Raw genomic sequence first — 17,665 nt, 5'->3', positions numbered from 1 at the left:
ACCATATTGAAGCTGGTAATGGGATAAGACAGGAAGATTCCCTGAATCCTCTATTGTTAACCTCAAACTCTTCTTTTCCTCAAATTCCTCAATCTGATTATGGATAAAATAATAAAAAAAGGTAAGAACTAAAAAAGGATACCAAATGGGCGAATAGTAAAAAAAGGATACCAAATGGGCGAAAAACAACTTATAATAATCTGCTATGCAGACGACGCAATACTACTCTCTCAAACTGTAGATGATTTACAATATATGCTGCACAAATTTAATATAACCGCCAGAAAATTTAACATGTTAATTTCCCCAAAAAAAGACAAAATACATGGTTATAACAGAAAATTTATTAAGATGTAAATTGGAGCTGGAAGGTCAGATAATAGAACAAGTGATGGAGTTTAAATATCTAGGCATCACATTATCTAGCTACGGAAAGCTAGAAACAGTGAAGTGGCAGATCAAGTGAAGACAGCAAAGAGCCGCAAGGCTTCCTGAATTAAACAATATAGAGAAATAAAAATATCGGGAAAGAAATGAAAGGCAGAATTTACAAAACAGTCATCACACCAATAATGACATACGCGGCAGAAACAAGACCTGACACAGAGAGGACAAAAAGGATGTTAGAAACAGCAGAGATGAAAACACTTAGAAATGATGGCAAGACACTATGGGATATAGCTAGTAGTACAGATATACGACGTAGATGCAAGGTGGAGAACATCAAGAACTGGGTAAGAAATAGAAGAGTAGAATGGAACGATCATATAAGCCGAATGACAACAAATATAGTAGTAAAGACGGCAAGAGACGGTTCCCCAATAGAAAGACGATCAGTAGGAAGACCACGAAAACGATGGAACGACAACTTACTGGAGGCACATTGAAAAACAGACAGAGCCATGTCTACATAAACAAAAGAAGAAGATCATTAAAGGATATCCGATTATTTTTAATGTAAGCTCAAACGCTCCCCAATGGTAATATTAACAGAGAAATGCGACTTTATAGCTTGAATTTAAGCGTAACCTAACGAAATATACATTTTTCTAAATTTTAAAGTTGGTTCACCGATTAAACATTGTAGACTTTCAATCGGGCTAATGCGAAAACGCCTGTAGATATTCTTAATGTTGCATTTTATATAATTTCGAGTTTAGACATGATAAATTTCTTTGCAGAAGACTAAACTATTGATCCATAATTAAGTTTTTATCTTATAAGCGATTTGTAAATGTAAATATGACTTTTAAAGTCTGATCGGCAATTGTTGTTACTAAAGTTTGCATTAAGTTAAGTTATTTTTTATCAAAAAACATTTCTAAAAACTTTATATAATCTACATTATCTAAAGTGTTTCTATATAATCGCAGATCTGGATTTGGAGAATGCCTATATTTTGATTCAGCTACAATTAATTTTATAATTTAAGTGTTTTGACGTTTGCAGTTTAAATATGCTAATACATTATTTATTGTCTTTTTTTACAAAATAAGTAAATACAAAACGATAAAAAAACGCAATAAAGCCAAGGAAAATATGAATATTACATTGATTTTTTTGTTTTTAGCTATTAATAGCTGATCCACTTAAAGCAAAGGATAGAAAAATTGTATTGGAGGAGGAAAAATATAACGCAACAGATTTTATGACCCTATGGAAATTCGACGGGATTTTGAAATATACTCCACTGTTTTATGGCTGGTATTCAAACAGTTCCTCGGGTGGATACAAAATGCCTATAGCATATTTTGTTACGGGATTGGCAGTTTATGGTTATAGTTTCTTTGCTACATTGAGAAAGTATGTATTAGTTGTATTAAGTTCGATATTGTTTGTGCTTTGAATAAAAATAATTGTTCCAAGGCACTTTTTTATGGTTATTAGATATTTTCGATACTTTATCTTTCTAAATATTAGATTGTTTAGTTATTATTATGAACCAGAAAGATACATTTAAGGTTGTTCGTTGTCTTTTGTTCGTTGTTCGTTGTCTTTTTATTTTTGATTGACATAGTCGTTTGAGATGAGCTTGGTTTTCTTTTATTCATTTTCAGTCCACTTTGTTGCGATTTTAATGTACCTAGGTCTTCTATCATATTCCCTTATTTGTTAGCATTATATGCTATTTATATTGCGTTATCTGCGTATATAATGCTTTTTCATTGTCCCACTCTTTTATACTAACCAAGGCTTTTTAGAATCTCAAAAGTTAAACAAAAAGGAACATAGTATTTGTTGATTCCTTTAAATAAGATTTATACAGGGTGGTCCTAAAGTAATTGTACAAACAGAAACCATAGATTTTGCACTTTAAAATATTACGATTTAAGCCAACTTGCTTTAATAAAATGTTGATATTAAGAAAGATACAGGGTGTTAAAGTGGAAATTTAAAATTCTATTTTTTGCTATAACTTTTACGTTTGTAAATATTTTTGGACAAAAATTTATAATTGGACGCTTTTAAGTAGGATAAATTATAATTTTATACATAAATTAATGTTACTGATAGATGGCGCCACATATGCCACAGGTGTGGCATGGATTTGCGCTTAACTTTTTTGCTCTTAAAGTTACCTCTATTTGTGTTAAAAAATATTAAACATACATTATTTTTACAAAGAAAAGGTATACTTGTTAGTAACCTCAAAATTTAACCGTTTTCGAGATAATCGCATTTTATAAGTCAGCTGCCTCATAATTCTTAGTTGTGATATTTGTGCGGTAAAGCACTCAATACCTGTAGATAAGCATAATTCATAGTTTATTCTTATTAAAACAACTCAAAGATGATAATGTAACATTACAAAATTTTTGTTATGGCTGCTAAATGTCTTATTGGAGAAAATATTCTTCATCTTCTTCTTTAGGTGCCGTGTCCGTATTCAGACGCTGGCCGTCATCATGTATACAATTTCCCTTTTCTATCGCTTCTTAAATTTCTATACCTACTGGCGTTGTATTACTTTTTCCCTATTGTAAAATGCTGAAAAACCAAAATATATGGTTTATGTAAGATGGTACACCACCACATTCTAGAGAGAAGGCGTTGAGAACATAGTTAAATATACCTTTTCTGAACGTTGGATTGGACGTGGCAGTCATATTCCTTGGCAATGTGGTGAAATATTGATATAATTATTTAATTTATAAAAAAAAACAAAATAATACTTATTATTCATTACGTAAATTGTTGTTTACCCATTTTTATTATGACAAATGGAAACTAAAGCACAGGTATGAAATAACACACGTGTCTTGTTTCATAATACTTTTGCTACAAATCTTACCTTAAAGACTCAGCATTTTTACAAAAACATCATCGTTGGCCTAATAACCGATATTGTTATAAATATAGTAAACAAACAGGCAATTTAGTTCAGCATAATATTAGTTCGTTAGTTCATAATATTATCATCATTATCATAATAGTCCATTTGTTCGATATGTAATTATAGTTACTCGTAAGCTTATATGAGTGTATATAAGTAACCAATGAATGAGATACATCACTGTTTAATACATTATTTAACCTTTGCGACATAATATACTATAAGATTTGGATATAGATTCGTCCATTATACATTATAGCCACCACGTAGCCCAGAATTTAATCCGCTTGATTTTGGTGTATGGGGCGTATTAAAACAACGTGTCTATAAGAATGCCATAAACATTTGCAACCAAATATGGGAAGAAATAAATACTGCAACAGTTTCTTTAGAACCAATGATGCTATTTAATATGAGATGATTTTTATGGAATATATTGACAAATGAATTAATGAAAATGGTAGACATATCGAACACTTACTTCAACAAAAAGTTTAGTAATTTAGTTTAACTATTTCTTAATTTGGTTTGTAAACAAAATGTTTTGATTACGACTTTAATTTAACATAAAATATAAAATGTTTGATGTAAAATCCTATTATTCTGTTTTTTGTCATATCCTATTATTAATTATCCTGCTGATATATTTATTTTATTTAATATTTCGTTAACTATTAACTTTAGTTATTGGTATTTTATACCAAAATTTAGATTTATTAATGTTTTTGTCTATTTTTCCTTCGTTGCCTGGGGTAATTGCCTTAACTCAGAAATATGCAGCTGATTTGTAAAATGCGATTATCTCGAAAACTATTGAGTTTAAAAGTTATTAACAGGTGTACCTTTTTTTTGTTGAAATAATGTATCTATAATATTTTGTATCACAAATACAGTTCACTCAAAGAGCAAAAAAGTTAAGTGCAAATGTATGCCACATATGTGCCATATGTGGCGCCCTCTATCCGCTACATCAAAGTGTGCATCAAATTATAATTTCTCATATTTAAAAGTACCCAGTTGTAAATTTTTATGCATAAATGTTTACAAACATGAAAGTTATAGCCAAAAATAAAATTTTTAATTTGCACTTTAACACCCTGTATCTTTCTTAATATCAACATTTTATTAAAGTAATTTAGCTTAAATCGTAATATTTTAAAGTGTAGAATCTACTGTTTCTTTTTGTACAATTACTTAAGGACCACCCTGTATATTGTGTAGGTGGTCACAAGAACTTTATGTATTTATAATTCCAGTTTAGTTGTATGTATCAAATTTTTGTACAATTGTTTGTCCAAGATGTTAATAAATTCTTCGTAAAGATTTAAAACTGCAGAAAAATAATAAACACTTAAGAAAATAAAAAAAAATGCAAGCTTATTTTGAACTTGATCAAAATACATTTGAGAAAGTATTTTTTATAAATGTTAATAAATCCTTCGTAAAAATTCAAAAATGTAGATTAATACATAAACACTCGCGAAAATAAGAAAAATACAAGCTTATTATGAACTTGAATAGATACACTTGAGAACTTGATCATATTTTAAGTACATGCGTTGATTGAATAAAACGGTACATGTTATAAAATTGTAGCAATTTTTGTGTTAACATTTATACTTTCCTCAATTTTAACAAAATTAGTTATTTATAATTCTTTAAAATTGCAGAATGGCTGAAAATTCCCGTGTGTCGAAATTATCAGAAAAAGATGACGAATGTGTATTCACATGGAAGGTTTTCACAGCATGGGATTATATGATCGCTAACGCTGAAACTGCACATAATAGAGTAGCCGCTATTGTAATGGGCTTTAAAGAAGCCTTATTGGAAGAGGCTGAAAAGAAGAAGGTAACGGAAACGTAAGTTTACATAGATATCGGGTATTTGTACAAATAAAATTAATAGTATCGTTTAATTTTGTGAAAAATGTGGAAAAACTTTGCTCTACAAAACACGGCGCATATCCTTCACTTACTTATTTCGCACTTTGTCGATTCACTTTGTCTGTTGAATGCAAACCATTTGTACTATTATATTTCTTTACACCATACATAGGGATAGCGGGTGGACACTTCTCTTCTTTTCTGCGATCATGACAGGAGATAGATCTACTTCAGGAATAGCAAATCGGGGTGACATTTTACTCTTATTACCGGGACACCATGTCCGAACCCAAAGTATTCCCGTCTTCATATCTAAACTCTTCATATCTAAACCTCTTTCCTCCCTCCATATCTAAACCAACTGACCAACACGTACTAGCCAAGGGTAACGTTTAGAGCTAAAATACCCAAAAATATTGTTCTATAGAAGATGATACTATTTAACGGCTTTCTCGAATGCAATTCCGTTCAAATAATAAACACTTTAAATAATAAGTTTGCTTCTAATGTCTGAACATACTGTTGTTGAAGGGAACTAAAAAGCGGACCTATTAGCCAGGATAGAAACAAAATAAACATTTATAAGCCCAAAACCTTTCATTTTTATAGTAAGACGCAGGTATCCAAAGATTTACTAAAGATAAATATTAATGATCTGCGCATTATCGTAGGTCTCCTAATAGGACACTATGTAACTACCCAGGTGTTGTGAGTTGTCTCTTTTCTACAACATAAGTAGCGAGCCAGAGGTTGTACTGGCTAGCTGGTTGTATTTGAACTGGCTGAATATGAAGACTTGGACTAAAGAATCCTTCGTCGAAACAATTTCAAAGCCGAATTAGTAGTAAATAATGTTTGATTGATCAATTTAAAGCACATTATTTTATGTAGTACAATTACAAATAAACTGAATAAAATTATCAGATCATGTACCAACGCTATATGTATGATGAAACAAGTGTAAGAGAAATTACTAGAGTACAGCAAACCGACATATCTACGTTTCGTGGGTATTAAGAAGGCATTTGACGAGGTCAAATTAAAGGACGTTATTCATTTATTGTACGCAAGAAAAAAACCTCTAGGAATAATCAAAACGATCGAAAATATCTACCAAACCAACGAAATAAAAGAAAAAATTGAAGACCTGACTCTTTTGAAGCTGGCAATGGGTTAAGAAAATGAGATACCCGAAGTCCTCTATTGTTCAACCTGATTATGAAAGAAATAATAAAAACAGTGAGAATTTAAATAGGATATCAAATGGGCGAAAAACAACTTAAAGTAATCTGCTATGCAGACAACGCAATACTACTCTCTCAAAGTGAAGATAATTTACAACGTATGCTGCACAAATTTAATATAACCGTCAGAAAATTTAACATGTTAATTTCCCCCAAAAAAAGACAAAATTCATGGTTATAACAGCAAATTTACTAAGATGTAAATTGGAGCTGGAAGGTCAGATAATAGAACAAGTGATGGAGTTTAAATATCTAGGCATCACATTATGAAGCTACGGAAAGCTCGAAACAGAAGTGGAAGATCAAGAGAATAGAGCAAACAGAGCTGCAGGTTGCCAGCAGGAATATCGGGAAAGAAATGAAAGACAGAATTTACAAAACAGTCATTAGACCAATGACATATGTGGCAAAAACAGAAAGAGGACAGAAAAAACAATATCAGACACAGCAGAGCTGAAAACACAAAACTTAATCATAAAACGCTATGGGACAGAGCTAGAACTATAGATATACGACGTAGATACAAGGTGGAGAACGTCAAGGACTAGGTAAGAAATAAAAGAGTAGAATGGAAGGATCATATAAGCCTAATGACAACAAATAGAGTAGTAAAGACGGTAACAGACGGTTCCCCAGTAGGAAGAGGATCAGTAGGAAGACTATAAAAATTATGAGACGACAACTTACTGGAAGCGCATTGAAAAACAGACAGAGTCATTTCTACATAAAAAGAAGAGAAAGAAGGAGAAAAAGAAGAAGAATTGCAAAGATACTTAATTACAACTACCTATGTGAACCCATAATGCTTTTTGGGGCGTACTGACCGTGGTAAGGTGCGATTATAGCATAGCAAAATGCCGCTACAATCCAACAAGATATAGGAATAATTCATACCGCCAAATTCAACGTCTTTCAAACTAACTTAAATTACGTACATAACCACCTTATCAAAAGTATTCCTTATCTTTCATATCCAGTTAGCTGACTATATTTCTATTGTTGCACGATTAAAACTATATTAGATGATACCGATTAAAAAAAATTAAAACTATAGACTCACCTTTTTTTAAGCCCTTCTCTCTATTCGGATTGCCGAATATAGGCCTCTCCTAATTCTCGCCATTCATCTCTGTTGTTTGTAAGACGTTTCCACATTGGTCTTGCACTTCTTTTAATATCGTCGCTTCAGCGCATTTGCGGTCTTCCTCGTGGTCTTTCGGCTTCCTATGGCTGCCAATTCTCGATTTCGTTATTCCATCGGCCATCCTTAAGACGTTCGTTATGTCCAGTCTATTTCCATTTCAGTTTAGCTGCCTGTTCGACAGCATCTTTTACTTTTGTTCTATTACGAATGTCTTCATTGGTTTTATGGTCTTTGAGTGAGATACCCAGCATCTGTCGTTACATAGCTCTCTGAGGTTTTCTGATCTCCTCCATGTTTATTTTAGTGAATGTCCAGGTTTGAGCTCCATATGTAAGTACAGGTAGGATACAGAAATAAACACTTTGGTTCGCAGTGTTTGAGGTATATTTTTATTTTTAAGTACGTATGATAGTCTTTCGAATGATGCCCATCCCATTTTCACACGTCTACGCTATCAAAAGCTTTTTCATAATCTATAAAAGCCAGACATAATGTAAGATTGTATTCGTTTGTCTTTTCTATTAGGATTTTTAAAGTTTATAGATGGTCACAGGTGCTGTACCCTTTTCTAAATCCGGCTTGTTCTACTGGTTGATATCAGTAAAGATATCAGTTAAGTAAAATTTTTCAATAATTTTTCAGGTCTGTGATGTCTCCCTTTTTGGGTATTAGTATTGTTTTAGCAGTATTCCATTGTTCGGGTATGTTGCCTTCGAATAGACATTTATATTAAATAGTATTTTTATATATGTGATGGCTTCTTCTCTGCCTTCTTTCAGCATTTCTGCTAGGATTAAGTGATTAATCGGTGTAAGTTATTGGCTGATCTAAATCATGATGTCGTTAGTATGATAAGGAAAGAACCGCTTTCACGTATTTAATAATTCACCTTAAATTTTCTTAATCAGCCGATAGATCAACTTTGTGTTTTCTTTTGATAGAAAACTCACGATTTCTGACTTAACTTTGTACTAAAAGCAAACTGTGAATTATGATGCGAACTTGTAATACTATGTGGCAAATAGACTTCTGTCTAATGCGATTACATACACACACAAACACACACACACACACGCACACACACTCAATTTTTTACCTCTATAATCAAAATTCTGCTTAACTGACATGAATATTACAATGATTTTTTTTAGATGGAGGGTAGTATCTATACGAGTCATGGTAAATGTAATTGTTATTGCTTTACTTGCACTATCGATGTACATTGTAGTATTGGTGGTAAAAAGGTCTACAGAGCCAGAGGCAGAGAGTTCCTTTTGGAGAAAGAACGAAATACCCGTTGTAATATCTGCTTTGACCTTTATTTTTCCTATATTTTTTGAAGTGCTAGGCATTTTTGAACAGTATCATCCACGGAAACAATTAAGATTGCAACTGGGCAGGTAAGTTGTGTAGAGCCGTAGGTACATTCAGTATTACACCCATTTTAAGAATTGTTAATTCTCTATTGGCGATGTCAAACGAAAGAGGCGGCGCGGTGCGGTAAAAATTTGAACTAGTGCACGTAGGATAACAAAACATTTTGTATTTAGTTAAAAGTTAAAGTAATATGGAAGAACTAAATATTAATATGGAAGTAGAGCTTAAATGTGACAAAGAAACACAAGCTGATACTTACTTACTTACTTACTTAGTCCTAAGCCTTTCTACCGTTAGGTGTAAGGCTGGTGGGGTTAAGATTTGCACTGTTGTCTCCATGCTATCCGGTCTTGTGTTAGATTTCGTGCACTTTCCCATGTCAATCCTTTCTTCTCAACTTCTTTTCTGATTTCGTCTACCCACCTAACTCTTGGTCTTCCTCGTTTGTTTTTCCCTTGCATTCTCGTTTCAAACACTCGTTTTGTTAATCTTTCATTCGACATTCTACACACGTGTCCGAACCATCTTAGTTGCCCCTCTACTATTTTTTCGTTTATTGGTTCTAGTTTTAGGTTTTGTCTGATTGTTTCGTTTCGTATTTTGTCTGTCCTCTTTCTGTTTGCTATTTTCCTCAGGAACCTCATTTCCATAGCATTGACTCGCTGATATCTTCCAATTATTCCCTAAGTTTACTATTGTGGGTCAATTATTTTTACAAGTGAAAAAAAAATTCTTACTTGCATGGGCGTTACAGTAGATATATTCGAAGCGATAATAAAGAGTATAGAAATAATTTTACCACATTTTCCAGATATAGAATGTTTAAAATTAAAGACAAAAGTTTATTTCATTCGGTCTTATTTTTTTTTACATAAGTACATTCTTTTATTTTATTTTAAAGTGTTACAATTTTAGTTTCTTAATAGTACTCTTAATTTGTTATAATTAATGTAACTAGTCTTAAATGTAATAATATTTGTTTTACCAATGTCCATATTAAAGTTAAGTTCTCCTATTATACAGAAGTGATCAGTAGTAATATGTAAATATTAATTATAATATTGTATAATTTAGTTACTATTAGGACATTTACAATATGTAAATATAATAAATGTCATAATAGTAACTAACGAAATACTGCTAAGTAAGATTTCAGATTAGAAAAAGTTAGTTAGTTTAAGTTAGAAATAAATTACTTATTATTTGATCAGTAAACAAATCGTAATATTATTGCTAATAATAATAATATAAAAAAACCAAGTCTTTTATTTATATGTATTTAGGATATAATATATTATATAGCTCCATATTGGAGAAAAAGGGCACATCAGTGGTTCAATAGTAAAAGCAAAAGGTTTGATAGTAAGGTTACTAGCCTCACCAATCATTGCTCGAGTCGTGTCTTGAGTGTTAAATTATCCAATCTACTATGAACAGCATAGTTGACAGAACACATCCCTGTCTTTAGTTGTTCGGATAGTTCACCTTTGTACTCAACTCTTGCAGTACATTGGTCGTAAAGGAGCCTTATTGTAATAATATATTTGTCTGATATTCCGTAGTGTTTCAGTATATTCCACATTATGTTTCGGTTAATCGAATCAAACGTTTTTTCAAAGTCTATAAAATTAATAAAAATATCTCCATTTTTTTCGTTACCTTTTCCAAAATGATTCTTGAAGTGTTTGTATGATCTATACAAGAGTTTTCGGCTGAACTATATTGAGTTCCATGTCTTCATCATACAATTCTGCACAAAATTGAGTCCATCTATCTGCTACTTTTTTTTGTCTTGTAAGTATCTCCTTCTTTCTCTTTTATTTTTGTAGTTCTTTTCAGTCTTTTTGTTATTGCGTGTAGTATGTGTGTCATTTTTTGCTCTATGTGCAACCTTTTGTCAAATCTAGCTCGTTTTTTACTTCCCTGTTTTTTTCTTTGTAATCTTCTTCTAGTACTCTTTATGTTATGGGTAGGAAATAATGGATAAGATAAAAACTCAACAATTTATTATTTCTATTTATTAATTAGCAAGTCATCTTTATTTTTTAACAATAATGGTAAATATAAATCAAAATAAATTATATTTAATGTATTAATTAAATTAAATATGAAATTATCATCCCTTGAAACTTCAAAAATGAGACAATTGTCCTCTTGCTTTGAATATATGCATAATTTTGCTGTTTTCAAATTACACAGTGCAAGTCCTAATTGTATTTGCCCATAATAGGCATGTTTAGTTTTCAAGCATATTTTTTTTTTCTTCATCCACATACAGAAAATTTAAAGTGTTTATAAACTCATGAATTCCACTAGTTTTGGCTTGTAAAGGACACTTTATCTCTATCAAGTGCACCTCTCCATTTTCTTTAATAAATCCATCTGGACTAAATGCCACATGAGGGCTATTAGAATTAATTATTAACCCTGTTTCATGTAAAATGAAATTATATTTTTGCTTTAAATATTCCTTAGCAACTTTTTCACAATTTTTACCATACCTGGTAGCATGATTTCCAGCTAATTTAGGAAACATTATTTTTAATAATTTTGTTTCCCAGGATGTATTCTTGCCGCAATAATATGTATATAAATTATATGCAGAAGTACCTGTGATTCTTATCTGCCGATATTGCATCCACATTTTAGTTTCAATATTCTGTTGCCTTGTATTTTTGCAAATACTCCCAGCTTCACACTGTTTAATACTTACAAATTTGTTATAAAAGTTTATAGTTGCTTGTTCACAAGCACTTAATAACATTAATTGTTTTATATCATCGGATACTGATATAAACTGATTAAACAATGCAGCTTCTAAGCCGTCTCTTAATACATCCACAGTGATTTCATGTGGGGCACTATTTAAATTAGTCGTTTGCAGACACAAACCGACTAATTTGTTATTATATTTGCCACACAACACAACGTGGCCAGCCTTTAACAAGGCCTCGCCTTCTTTTAAAGGTCTTTTGTGTCTCCTATATATTTCAAAATATCGAGCAGACTAACTTCAATTTCTTTATTTGCCATTGCGTTAACAAAAAAATAAATGGAAGATAATAAATACGGATAATTTTTAGACACAACAATGATTCACCTACAAAGATTATGGTAGCTCTGTTTTGTTTTCCTACGTGCGTGATCAGCTGATCATCTGTCAAAGCGCCCCCTATAGTTCGTTGACATCGCCAATACAGCAATAAAGAATTTTTGTGCATTAATAATTAAAAAATAAAAATTTTTGTATCTAAAGCTATTAACTAGCTATCGAACTATTATCTGATATATTAATATACATGTTCCATGGTATTAAAAAAATAAACAAATTAGTAATTTGTTCGAATAAAACTTATCTATCTATTTTATTTGGATTGTATATCCGGATTAATAAGACAAATAACTTATTTTACAAGTATTTAGACAAAATAACAAGTAATTTAGATTATCTACTCTATTTAATAAAGGTTAATGTGAATAAACCACAAATTTTAGAGATACGTTAAATCTGTACCTTAATAGAAAAAGGGCCAATGTCCATTTTTACTGTTTGGAGAAAATTGGGTTAACAGGTTTGGAGTATGTTGTTTATTCAAATATCTAATCAATTTATAAAATATTGTGGTATTTTTTTAAATATGTATTAACATAATGCCAAGCTTCATTACACTGAATACTATTTTATTATTTTTCTTTATACCTAGAGAAACATGGACATTGGCCTTGTGCAGATTTTGCCGGATAGGGACATTGGCCCTGCAACAGAGCAGTAAAGTATTATGATTTAGAAGAAAATTCTTTATGTTTTAAAATACAAAATACAGAAGAAATTAAATTAAACCTTATCTTCGTCGTTGGTGTCTGGAACTGAAATAGTGTCAGCATCGATGTCATTTGATTTTTGAAAATTTTGATAAAATGGCCTGTTGTATTCACTAATGTAATGTGTAAATTGAACAAATATTTTACTTTAATGTCTGCTAGAGGCAAAGGTTCTGAATTAATCCGTTCTGGTTGCTCAATTTTCATTTCGTTTTTTCAATTTCTAGTAGAACCCCTCCTTAAATCAATTTTTTTAAAAGCTTCATCATCTGCAAAACTTTTTTGTAAAAGCATTGGAACTCATGTTGTTGAGTGTATTTTAACCACTTTATTTGCATCCACGGTACAGCTTTCCCATCATCATTCCTTTTACGATGTACTAATTTTCCTGATAGTACGCTACTAAAATTTGAAAAATCTTTTTGTTCCATCTCTACTTGAAGGGGAGGAGTCCTCCATACACTTTTTATGAAATTACTTCAATCATGTGGAACTTCAATTTGCTATGCGACAAACGCGTCGTATTTGCAAGATGAACACCTTTTTCTTTTATTGCTCGTTTTAGCAACATCTGGATCTGCCCCACTGGTTGAACTTTCCTCTATATGTTTCTGAAGCTGAAGCTGCAATGGTCTGTGAATACCTGTAGTAATATCCGATCGCCGTTTTATTTGCTCTGACAATAGCTGACTTGAAAGGTTTCGAATCAAAAGTCTACGTCGTATTTTTGAATTCTGATTTAGCATGTGAATGGACTGTGCGTTGATCCCAGCAACGTTCAAGGCATCTGGCTTGTGCGTATCTGACTGCGTCATCGAAATCCATACTATATACTAAAATTACGTTTTTTCAATTCTTCGGCACATGCGATACAAGAGTACAATCTACACTAAAAGCAAAAAAGTTAGATTGGATTGGTCTGTTTGCCGTACACACTAATTCAGGTGGTAGTTGACGTTTGTTTCTTCTGACAGTCCCTACATATGATAGTCTGTTCTTTTTCAAATCGCTGACGAGAGTTAGATCGGTGAACCAATTATCAGCAGTGATATTTCGTCCTGAATTATAGATAGGTTCAGCTAATCTCTTGACTACGTCTACTGGTTTATTGCTGACACGAAATGGACCTTCAGGCTGCAGTCCTGCATAAATTGCCATATTACCTATGTAAAATAGCTTAGAATCAACCATAGAAAAATATTTAATCCCATATTTGTTAGGTTTTGATGGGATATATTACCTAAATCCGCATCTGCCCCGAAAACTTATCAACATCTCGTCTATAGTTACGTTTTGTCCCATAGAGTAAGCTTTTTTGCAATTTTCTACAAATAGTGAAAAGATTTGTCTAACAGCCGACAACTTATCAATCTTTAGTCGATCTGGTCGAGTCGTTTGTAATCGAATCTTATACAGTTGTGAATAAATTTAAATCTTCGCATTGACATAGTAAGTCTAAATAATTCAATTCCACTACCATCTGTTCTTCCAAATTCAGTCGATTACTGCGGTGTAAGCCAGCTAAATACAGAAGGCCTAAAAATGATTTTAGTTCTATTTTGTCTTTGTCGGTTTGTTTAGCATCTCTTTCTCTGGAATATCTACTTGAAATAAAGTCTATATATTTATTTGTACAATGTAAAATTAAATCTAAAAGTTCTTCTGGTACGAAACGGCTCTAGAATTCATATTCAGTTTTTGCATTTTTTGCAGTATTCCTTACTAGAGGTAATTAACACAGAATATTTTGTTTATGTCGCCTAATTTTATTTCCTTAAACTGGCTTTTTTCCTCACTTTGTTACTTTGTCTTTTCGAAAAAATACTCCCCGTTTTCATATAAGCCCTCTTCGCTCTCCTCTTCCTTTTCATATACGTTCTCTTCGCTAGAAATGTCTTGTTCGCTGTCCGAGTTTTCTGATCGCTCTTCAACATAATCGATTTTCTCCACGCCACTCTCGTCTTCAAACTTATTTCTTTCATTTCCATCGTCAGAATCGAGAAACATACTCTGAAGCTCTTCAACATCCTTTGGATCATCCAACTTATATACCGTTTTTGACATTCTGAATATATAGATCACACAACGAAATAAACACGAAAAAATATAGGTTAGATCTAACAATACGGATACAACTGTTGTTCGGTTACGACAAACGTTCACTGGTTCACTTCTCAACCGCTAGAAATTACCTGAAACCCGACAATATTGTGTGTTTCCCTACTCCTAAGACATAAATGTGAAGCTGGACAGTGCCGTAGAATTATACGATGCACTTCTTTCTAAATATTTATAAAAATGTTTTCAATGTATCTCTCAGATCAGCCGCGACTTCCGGAGGGTTAAGGAAATACAAAGATTGGGATAGGGAATTAAAACCATTTTAAAATAAAGCATCACACGCTACTACTTTTGGTTTAAAAATTTTAAAGCAGTAATTACTACGCCAAATCTAGAATTAATTTCGACTATATAGAGTTTATTATATTTCATGATGGATTGTGAATGGCTCCGTGTACAATCTTTATAAATTAATTTTTAATTTTAGGATTATGGTGCTTAATTTGGTGAACCTGTATTCGTTAATATTCGCATTGATTGCCAAAATAGGCGATATGGTAAGAGTCATAAATATATAGTTGGTATTTTTTCAAAATATATTTCCTTAGCAAAATTTCGTTAATGATAATATCAACCAAAATAATACAAATAAAAAAGGTGTCCGGTAAAGATATATACTATCTCTATACTATATAAATATTTTTAATATCGCTTTAAGCAACCACATACAAATAATAAAAGTAAAAGGAATACTATCATATTATTGTGTGTTTCGTCGATGGCACAGCCATTCTGAAGAATACTATGTAGAAGAAACATTATATCCTGAAAATTACCGAAAATAAAACCAAGTGTATAAGTGATCGGAAGATGTGCTGCCTTTTTATACACTTTATGTTTGCCATTTAGCAACAATCTTCCGCCGGGAGGCCAATGATAACGCAGTTAATAAAACTATTTCAGAGTGACAATCTGGTCAGAGTGACAATCTGCGTCATGATTGGTCACTTCTGGCGACACGAAGATGTTGGGTTGCGCGTAATGTAAAAAATGGAAAAACTAAGTATTGTGCAGTGATAATATTCTTTGTAAAGGACTGCTTAAGATACAAAAAAATTATTTAAGGATTTATAAATTTATATATGATGTTTTTTTACCTTTAATTTTCATCTCGAAGAAATGCGCGACCGAGTTTTAAAATGTTACCTGTGTCCAAAAACGACAGTAATACCGGAAATCATCTACAATGTGTGTGACATGGCATTGAAAGATCTAATCCTCAAGGGTATCAAGGGAACGTGCTTTTATTTTCTGCACCAGAAAATGAATATGAAACATCTTTGCAAAGATGGAGTCCTTATGTGCTGACGGATCACAAACATGTTCGTATGAAAATTTGAGAAACGCATTTGGCGCATTTTAAGAAAAATAAAAATTACTCTTTGCGTCGATACGTTAAAATGAATAAAGTAGGATCCAATTCTGAACAATGAGTTTTAAGGAAATATGCAGATGAAAGTTTACAGTTCACCTGAATTAATATTTTTTGTAGTGTAGTTTGTTTGTAGTAAGTATTTTGTTTAATAGTAAAATGTTTTTTAGACTGAAGAACTACAAAGTTTTAGAAAGTTAAATAAACTACTTAATGAAACTTTATCAGCTTCCACAGTAGCTTCAACAGCAGATGTTTGGCAAACAGAATGCCACTATGAGTGCATCGATTATTCTGATATGGAGCTCCGTTCCGATGATCTGGTTGTGGAGTTGGTATCAAATATATCGACATACATGCTCAATAACATTACCAGATTTGTCAATGAGTCGTCACTAGAAATGACTTTTCTAAACAATTCTTTAATTAGTTTTCTCACGGAGACCGTAAAAGAAAATGGTTTGCCCTCTGTTAATGTCACTACTGAAAATATGACTATTTTTAATTATCAAGACTTAAATTTTACAGATTTAGAATATAAGTTTGTGGACTACCTCACTTATATTCTCGATTCTGTGAGTGATTATGATAATCTTACAACATTTTATCCAAACGACACTTCAGATAATAACTCTTCAACACCGTATTGGGATTACATTACTTCTACTATCCTTCCTCTTTTTACAAATGGCACCGATCTCACTGAAGCAATCAGGTTTGATTACGAAACCACACCTTTCTCTTCTACTTCAATAGCACTACCAGAATCGACTACTGAGATATTAAATTGCACTGAAAAATGTAATGAAGTATATGCACCAAAAAGTACAGAAAACCTTGAAATGGGATTGAACTATACTATGAAAGCAAGATTTAGAAGTTTATGTTGGGAAACAATGTTTGGTCAAGAATTAATTGGCATTACGGTATGGGACCTAATAATGACTATAGTACCGTCATTGGGAATGGATTTTTTTAGAGGAATTTTTGTAAGAGTAATGAACAGGTAAGTTAGGACTTCTCTTTGACTAACCAACTAACTAACTTAACTATTTTAAAATATGATAGCAACATACTATATATGTGTAAAACTTCCTGAATCTATGTACACACTCAAACTTATGATTGAACATAATGATCTATCTATTTGTATAATCCTTTGATAATCATTTGACATTGATAACCCTTTTTTATATGGTTTGTTTAAGGTCTTCTTCTCACTTTTCTCCCTTAGGCAAGACACAACTTATTTTGTCACCTGGTTTTGAAAATGTGTAACAAAACCAGTGATTTTAATAAACTAAACCAAGTTCTTATGCATATCTTATAGCGTATAAAGCCATTATTTTCTTATGGTGAATTTAA

General features: G+C 31.9%; 1 protein-coding gene across 3 annotated transcripts in view; it reads left to right on the top strand.

Annotated features, from left to right (window-relative positions):
* The window catches only part of Tmc (Transmembrane channel-like), a 126,487-nt gene that overhangs the window by 90,801 nt on the left and 18,021 nt on the right, over positions 1–17,665 (top strand). For all 3 annotated transcript variants that reach the window (XM_072540901.1, XM_072540902.1, XM_072540903.1), the window contains 5 exons: positions 1,571–1,803; positions 5,005–5,196; positions 8,760–9,008; positions 15,356–15,425; positions 16,471–17,306. In XM_072540901.1, the coding sequence (XP_072397002.1) occupies positions 1,571–1,803; positions 5,005–5,196; positions 8,760–9,008; positions 15,356–15,425; positions 16,471–17,306 (1,580 nt within the window). The remainder of the gene's footprint in view (positions 1–1,570; positions 1,804–5,004; positions 5,197–8,759; positions 9,009–15,355; positions 15,426–16,470; positions 17,307–17,665) is intronic.

The sequence above is a fragment of the Diabrotica undecimpunctata genome, chromosome 8 (genome assembly GCF_040954645.1).
Source record: "Diabrotica undecimpunctata isolate CICGRU chromosome 8, icDiaUnde3, whole genome shotgun sequence".
Taxonomy (NCBI): Eukaryota; Metazoa; Arthropoda; class Insecta; order Coleoptera; family Chrysomelidae; genus Diabrotica; species Diabrotica undecimpunctata.
Note: the sequence above shows the minus strand (reverse complement) of the source record. Positions and strands in the feature narration are given on the sequence as shown.